This window comes from Pecten maximus, chromosome 19 (genome assembly GCF_902652985.1).
Source record: "Pecten maximus chromosome 19, xPecMax1.1, whole genome shotgun sequence".
In the NCBI taxonomy this organism is placed as follows: domain Eukaryota; kingdom Metazoa; phylum Mollusca; class Bivalvia; order Pectinida; family Pectinidae; genus Pecten; species Pecten maximus.
The window spans coordinates 29,522,293-29,531,092 of NC_047033.1; the positions used below are offsets into that span (position 1 = coordinate 29,522,293).

The 8,800-nt window shown below is 39.2% G+C and overlaps 1 protein-coding gene across 1 annotated transcript in view; it reads left to right on the forward strand.

Moving 5' to 3' along the window:
- Positions 1 to 4,606, forward strand: part of LOC117318145 — a 56,105-nt gene extending 51,499 nt beyond the window's left edge. Inside the window, exon 9 of the mRNA XM_033873162.1 lies at positions 951 to 4,606. Coding sequence (XP_033729053.1) covers positions 951 to 4,375 — 3,425 coding nt within the window. The 3' untranslated portion in view covers positions 4,376 to 4,606. The remainder of the gene's footprint in view (positions 1 to 950) is intronic.
- The last annotated feature ends 4,194 nt before the right edge of the window (positions 4,607 to 8,800 follow it).

Genomic DNA, 8,800 nt, shown 5'->3' on the forward strand with positions numbered 1-8,800 from the left:
GCCTCTGGGGCAGGGCCAAAAGGGGTCAATTTGGTGCTATTGATATAAACGACTTCTCTGAAACCATGCAATGGATATCACACATATTTGCCTGGTAGCATCATTATGGGGTGGGAATTCAAAAGTGTACAAATGATGGGGCTGACCCCCCAGGGGCCTGAGGGGCGGGGACGAATGTGATCAATCCGGCTATATTGATATAAACGACTTCTCTGAAACCGAGCAATGGCTGTCGCTCATATTTGCCTGGTAGCATCATTTTGGGGTGGGAATTCAAAATTTTACAAATGATGGGGCTGACCCCCCAGGGGCCTGAGGGGCGGGGCCAAATGTGGTCAGTCGGGCTATATTCATATAATTGACTTCTCCTGAACCAAGCAATGGATATCTCTCATATTTTACTGGTAGCATCACTTTGAGGTAGGAATTAATTTGAAATTGTACAAATGACGGGGCCGACCCCCCTGGGGGCTGAGGGGCGGGTCCAAAAGGGGTCAGTTTGCAGAATTGATATAAACGACTTCTCCTTTAAAACTAAGCAATGGATATCGCTCATATTTTACTGGTAGCATCCCTATGGGGTGTGGATTAAAAATTGTACAAATTGTGGGGCTAACCCCCTAGGGGCCTGAGGGGCGGGGCCAAAATTGGTCCATTTGTTTAAACAACTTCTTCTCTGAAACAAAGCAATGGATATCACTCACATTTGTGTGGTAGGATCCCTATGGGGTAGCACCAAAAGTCAATTTCATTTCTTGGATTAATGCACTCTTGGCATTTTCAGTATTAAAATAAAACCAATGTTCCCATATAAAATGCTTATGATATCTCATGAAACCAGGTGAGCGATACAGGCCCTCTGGGCCTCTTGTCTATGTAAGGGAACTCACGAATTTTGGCTTTGTCATTCTGATGTTTGTTCTTATAAGTTTAATCTTCTTTCCTTGCAGATATAACAAATTCTACAATACATACAGAAATAGATAGCTTTTTTCGTCATACCAAAAGTCTCCAAGATGCCTTTCAAAAACTTGTGGAGAACAAGATCGTTATAATCCAGGGAAACTCGGGGGACGGGAAATCATCTACTGCACTTGAACTTCTCCGTTTGCTGTGCTGTAATGAAGAGCAGGGGCAACATAAACATCGTCGACAACCACTACAACTACACGACATAAAAGACATGGATTGGGTGTCACCAAAGTCACAATTAGTTGTTTATTTTGATGACATCTTTGGAAAGAATGTTGTGTGTTTGGAAGATGTGAAAGAATGGGAGAAACGAGAAAAAGAAATTATTGCAAAACTTTGTGGAAATGAATCTGAGGCCAATTATCTGGTCATTACAATTCGTAGTGGAATTTTTAATTCTTTAAGTGGCCTTGGAAAATTATTTACCAAAGAAAACATTGTTGACCTTAGCCAGTACAAAGAAGAAAAAGAAAAACTTGCATTATTAAGGTTGTATGAACCAAAAACTGAATTTGTTAAATGGACAGATGATGAGGAGAAACAGATTGTGGCCTCGGCCCCAGACATTGGGTTTCCACAGTGTTGTAGATTATTTAGGGACACACCTAGTTTACAAACAGAGAGAGTCAAATTCTTTGAAAGACCTTTGTATTATTTTAAATCCTCTTTATCTAAATTAGAAGACGGGAAATTTCATGGTCTGCTGTATCTGTTTCTCAATGGCGGCTCAGTTCGAGAACATGATTTAGACCCTTCTATTGAAAATATTGAGGAAAATGAGAAAATGATAGCAACATTTGCTTTTGATGTAGTAAAAGTTAACCTAACACCTGAGCTTATTTACAAAAAAAATAAAAAGAAAGCTGCATTTGTAAAGAAGTCATTAGAATGCCTTTTGGGTTGGCTGGTGAGAAAAGAATCTACACCGTGGGGAAAATGTTCCTCTTACAAATTCAACCACGACTCCATTGAGGAAACAGTGGCACTTCTGTATGGAGAGAAAACTCCCATTGGCTACATACAGAATTGTCCCATAAAGTTCCTCAGTTATGTAACTACAACAAAAAACACCCCAAACAGAATAGTTATATCATCTGATTATCAAACCAATGCCATGTATAAACGTATAGTGACAGAGTGTGAATCTGTTGATTTAGCTACATTAGACGTATGGACAGACACCCTGTTTTTACAGGGATTTTTCAGATGGCTTAGAGGTCAGAATGATGACAAAAACTTAAACCATCTGATAAAATGTTCCTTGTTAAATGGAGCATGCTCTGCTGGTTTAGAAGATCGTGTCTCATTTCTCCTTTCTGTGGGTGTCAAACCTGACAATGATACACCGTTTTGTGTAGTGAAGGGTGGGAGTGTACAACTACTGACACAAATACTAAAGTATGACGTCATTCCTACAGCGAGGGCGCGCGAGTCACGATCATCACATCGTGCTTACAATATCAATGTCCTACACGAGGCGTGTTTGTTTGAGAGAGAAGTGATGGTGACCATATTGTGTGATACTTACCCACACTTGGTACATGAGACTGATGACTTGAGACAAAGCACGCTCCATCTTGTGGCACGGACAGGAAGCGTTGGTCTATTTCAGGCAGTGGAGAGAACGATACTTAAATCCTTGTGTAGAGTTGAGGATGTACAACATAAGTGTGAGACAGAAGATGGTCGTGTGGTACATAGGAGTTGTGTGTGTGGACAGTATATGTCACAGTTAGTGGACAGGTACGGGCATACAATATTGCATTATAGTTGTATGAGGGGACACAGGGAGCTTAGTTTAGAGCTGTGTAAGTTGTATCCAGCACTAACCACAGCTGTAGATACGTACAGGTGTACAATATTACATTATAGTTGTATGTATGGACACAGGGAGCTTAGTTTAGAGCTGTGTAAGTTGTATCCAGCACTAACTACAGCTGTAGATAACGACGGGAAGACAATACTACATTATAGTTGTATGGAGGGACACAGGGAGCTTAGTTTAGAGCTGTTTAAGTTGTATCCAGCACTAACTACAGCTGTAGATAACTACGAGCGTACAGTATTACATTATAGTTGTATGAGGGGAGACAGGGAGCTTAGTTTAGAGCTGTGTAAGTTGTATCCAGCACTAACTACAGCTGTAGATATGTACGGGTGTACAATATCACATAATAGTTGCATGTATGGACACAGGGAGCTTAGTTTAGAGCTGTTTAAGTTGTATCCAGCACTAACTACAGCTGTAGATAACGACGGGAAGACAATACTACATTATAGTTGTATGGAGGGACACAGGGAGCTTAGTTTAGAGCTGTGTAAATTGTATCCAGCACTAACCATAGTTGTAGATAACTACGGGTGGAGAATATTACATTATAGTTGTATGAGGGGACACAGGGAGCTTAGTTTAGAGCTGTGTCAGTTGTATCCAGCACTAACCACAGCTGTAGATAACGACGGGAAGACAATATTACATTATAGTTGTATGTCGGGACACAGGGGGCTTAGTTTAGAGCTGTGTACGTTGTATCCAGCACTAACTACATCTGTAGATAACGACGGGAAGTCAATGTTACATTGTAGTTATATGTATGGAGACAATGAGCTTAGTTTAGAGCTGTGTCAGTTGTATCAAGCACTAACTACAGCTGTAGATAACGACGGGAAGACAATACTACATTATAGTTGTATGAGGGGAGACAGGGAGCTTAGTTTAGAGCTGTGTCAGTTGTATCAAGCACTAACTACAGCTGTAGATAACGACGGGAAGACAATACTACATTATAGTTGTATGAGGGGAGACAGGGAGCTTAGTTTAGAGCTGTGTAAGTTGTATCCAGCACTAACTACAGCTGTAGATAACGACGGGAAGACAATACTACATTATAGTTGTATGAGGGGAGACAGGGAGCTTAGTTTAGAGCTGTGTAAGTTGTATCCAGCACTTACCACAGCTGTAACTAATGACAGGAAGACAATATTACATTATAGTTTTGAGAGTGGACACAGGGAGCTTAGTTTATACCTGTGTAAGTTGTATCCAGAACTAACTACAGCTGTAGATAACTACGGGAAGACAATATTACATTATAGTTGTAGTGAGGGACACAGGGAGCTTAGTTTAGAGCTGTGTAAGTTGTATCCAGCACTAACTACAGCTGTAGATATCCGTGGGTACCATTGTCTACATCACATAGCCAGGTGGACATCAGATGTAGATATGTTCACTAAGTGTGAATGTATCGTAAAACAGTACATAGAGACAACAGGGGGTAAGTATGACATCACGACCATACTTACTAATGACAGTAAATCTGTTTTAGACCTGGCAATGGAACGGACAGAGGTTGGGTTAGATAACCCATTGTTTGACCATCTTCTCACAGTGTTTACTAAATAAAAGAAGTAAATATTTATACTTCTGTTACTTGTGTAACATGTTGACAGTTGTAGAAGTTTTCTTCGGCGATGGGGACGTCCTAAGGTAGGTCCGAGTGAAAGGAAAATGGTGATACTAATAACCGCCTGGTAGAGCCCAACACAGACTGGAGGGTAGGGTAGGGCCCAACACAGACTGGAGGGTAGGGTAGGGCCCAACACAGACTGGAGGGTAGGGTAGGGCCAAACACAGACTGGAGGGTAGGGTAGAGCCCAACACAGACTGGAGGGTAGGGTAGGGCCCAACACAGACTGGAAAGTAGGGTAGGGCCCAACACAGACTGGCGGGTAGGGTAGGGCCCAACACAGACTGGAGGGTATGGTAGAGCCCAACACAGACTGGAGGGTAGGGTAGGGCCCAACACAGACTGGAGGGTACGGTAGGGCCCAACACACACTGGAGGGTTCGGTAGGACCCAACACAGACTGGAGGGTACGGTAGGGCCCAACACAAACTTGAGGGTTAGGTAGGGCCCAACACAGACTTGAGGGTAGGGTAGAGCCCAACACAGACTTGAGGGTATGGTAGGGGCCAACACAGACTGGAGTGTACGGTAGGGTCCAACACAAACTTGATGGTATGGTAGGGCCCAACACAGACTTGAGGGTATGGTAGGGGCCAACACAGACTGGAGGGTAGGGTAGGGCCCAACACAGACTGGAGGGTAGGGTAGGGCCCAACACAGACTGGAGGGTGCGGTAGGGCCCAACACAGACTGGAGGGTACGGTAGGGCCCAACACAGACTGGAGGGTACCGTAGGACCCAACACAGACTTGAGGGTTCGGTAGGACCCAACACAGACTGGAGGGTACGGTAGGGCCAAACACTGACTTGAGGGTAGGGTAGAGCCCAACACAGACTGGAGGGTACAGTAGGGCCCAACACAGACTGGGGGGTACGGTAGGGCCCAACACAGACTTGAGGGTAGGGTAGGGCCCAACACAGACTGGAGGGTAGGGTAGGGCCCAACACAGACTGGAGGGTAGGGATCTAGAAAACCACTCCAGCCTTTACCTGTATTCCAGGTCATATTATAATGTAAATATTAACTCAATAACTGATGAAAAAATAGAAATTGTTTTTAGTCCAAACATTTTTTTTGTGACCAACCACATTAGAATTTTTTACAAGACTGTAAATATTATAACACGTCACCCTACTAAAGATATCATCAAATCAATCATCATCACATCGTTTTCAGGTATTTAACTCTTCTTTCTTTTTTTGACGAATTAATATGTAGACAATATGTTAACGTTAGTTTTTAGAAATATTTGTTATGTATTTTTTCAATCCTAAAATCAACTATTTGTATTTATATTTCAGTGATGCAAAAGGAACATGTCTGGTTTTCATAAAAGAAAAATCTTGTCTGCTATCTCAAAATTATTCTAAATTAAGAAAACAAATCCTGAAGTTTGGATCTGAGGCACTTGTAGTATTTTATTTTTGTTTGTATTTGTGTCTATATTTAACATACATTATGATGATAATGTACATTCTATGTTTAGAAAGCATTATACATTTGTAGTATCTTATTTTTGTTTGTATGTGTGTCTATATGTAACATACATAATAATGATAATGTACATGCTATGTTTAGAAAGCATTGTACATTATGAAATATTTAACGATATCAATTTTGATACATAGTACTGGCTTATTTGCATTTTTGTCTTCCATTAAAATGTTTTAAATTCATGTATAATGTGTTTAAGTTCTGAAAGATAATTTTTTTTGGAAATTCATAATGATATAAAAGTTGTTTGATTGTACCAATGCAATCTTAATTCAAACATTTTATTTTAAATATTTATAGGAATTGAACACAAGTTATAACAGTTATAGATGGAAAGGTCTAGAGGTGCTTTACCAAAATTGTGAATTTCATGACCCTGGGGTCTCACGTTTGCCCCTGGGGAGGGGGTAAACTTTCCTATAGTTTTATAGGTATTTTGGTTAACTTTATAAGCATTGGATGCCAATTTGATGGCATGCACATATTGACCCGACTGACCCCAAGGGGCCGATGGGCGGGGTCAAAAAGGATCAAATTGACAGAAATACTTCAAAACTCAGATGTCCGTAAGAGCCCATGGGCCTCTTCTTATTTCATTGAATTGATAGGAAAGTTCCTCTCCCTAGCTAGTTGTGTGTGTTCAATTTTGAGGCTGATCAGGAAACAAAATGGCCGATTTGCAGCCATCTTTGATTTTTACATTGAAGATTCTTGTCATTATTTCTTGATGAGTATGCGAGTGATATTCCTTAATTTAAAGCCTCTATTTGTTTGTGTATAGATATAAAACTTTATCAAGCCAAGCTTTATAATCTGGGTTTATCTACATTTAATTTCCATCAAATCAGTTACGTCAACAATTCATAAGTTAAGTAATATAAGTAAAGTCGGTAATTAAAATCTAAAAATAGAACCTGAACACACCCTGCGGTGATGATGAGTTACATCCCCTGATGATTTAACAGAAACACCAGGTTTTTTAATAAAATGCCGAGAAGTTTCCCTTAACAATTCATGGAGGCTTTTCATGTTTAACCCATTTTATTTATTTTTTTTAATCTAACATACTGACGTTGACTCTGTGTACATCATACATGTACAATGGTGGGTGCTTAGATCTCTCTGGGATACACTGTATACAATCTTTTACTATATAATTAGCCTGTTATTTAGTTTATTTACCCTTGTAATATTTTTGTATATGTCACTTGCGTAGTTTATCTTGGAGTTTATTTATTCTGAGTTATGTGTGAAAAAAGTGTTTTGTTTTTGTTTTAAATGAGATTTTATGTAACGTGTCTCAAAGTTTTAAACTGTACATATGATTTACCATGTTAAAGTCTTATTGATGTTGTACTTCACTTCATCTCGTATGTTACAAATGTTATTTCATGCCCCTGCGATAATTGAGCAGAATTGATGTATATTGTCACAATGCGTAAAACTTGAATACACAATGTACTTGGATGAATGCTGAATTACCTGGTGCTCTTGTGTTGAAATTAATTTCATTGGATATTTTTATTAGCCAATCTTGGGACTACTATTCTTGAGATGTTCCGGAAGGATTTTTCTCAAATTTCATATGTGAGTTCCCATTGGTCTCCAGGTGTGTCCATATATTTGATTTTGCCTCTGCCTCAAAATAAAAAATGGCCTCCAGGTTGCCATTTTGGATTTTGACAATTAAACTTTGTTATCGCTTATTTCTACGAAAGTGCTGGAATGATTTTTTCTCCATAGGTAGTGTAGGTCCCCTTAGTCCACAGTTTTGCATTATGATTTTGAGTCTGATGGGAGAAAGACCGCCAACTTGGATTTTGAAAATTGAAAGTTATGATTGCTATTTCTTTGATAGTTCTGCAGGATATTTTTCACATACATGTATAGGTTCCCCTTTGTCATTTGTCGTGCCAGTTTTATATCAAGTCTGATCGGAGAAATAAAATGGCCAACGCTTGGTTATCTTGGATCTTGACACTTGAATTTTGTTGTCGCTTTTTCTTGAAAAGCACTACAGACGGATATTTCTCAAACTTCACATGTAGGTTTCCCTCATTCCCTAGATATGTCCATATAATTTTGAGTCTGAATTCACACAGATGTAAAATAAATCAAGGTCAAAGGTCAGAGACTAAGGTCACATATTGTATAATTTACTGGTGAGTATTTTGTTATGAGATTATGAAGCAAAGTAGGTCAAAGGAATCCAATTGCCCTTGCTTACCTGTCAATGTTCTAAATACATTTTGAATCTGATCCAGAAAACAAAATGGCTGACAGTTGTAGTTTAGTATTAAGATTTGTGATTCACAAAAAGTTCTTATTACATACAATGTATATCTGTCTGTCTTCCGTCCATAAATTAAACTCATCCTTGTTATCACCATTTCTTGAAAATCACTGGAGGATTGTTCACTGGTTTTAAAGGACGGGTTGGTCAGTGGAGGTGAAAACTTGGTCCCCTTGGTCCCAAGTTGTGCTAATTTAATTTAAATTTTTGATCAGAAAACAAAATTGCCCACAGGCAGCCATCAGGAATTTTGATAATTGACGGTTTTTATTGCTATTTTTTGAAAGGTACATGAGGAATATTATTCAAACTTCATTAGTAGGTTTGCCTCGGTTCCTAATTGTGCAAATTCAATATAGATTTTTGATCATAAAAACAAAATGGCCGATAAGCAACCATCTTGGATTGTAATAATTGAAATTTGTTTTTGCTATTTCTTGAAAAGTACTGGAGAAATCTTTCTCTCACTTCACATGTAGGTTTCATTTGTTCATGTTTCAGATTTCCACAAACATTGTGTTGTAATGTTCAGAAACATTATGGGAAAAAATTCCAATAATTGATGTTAAACAG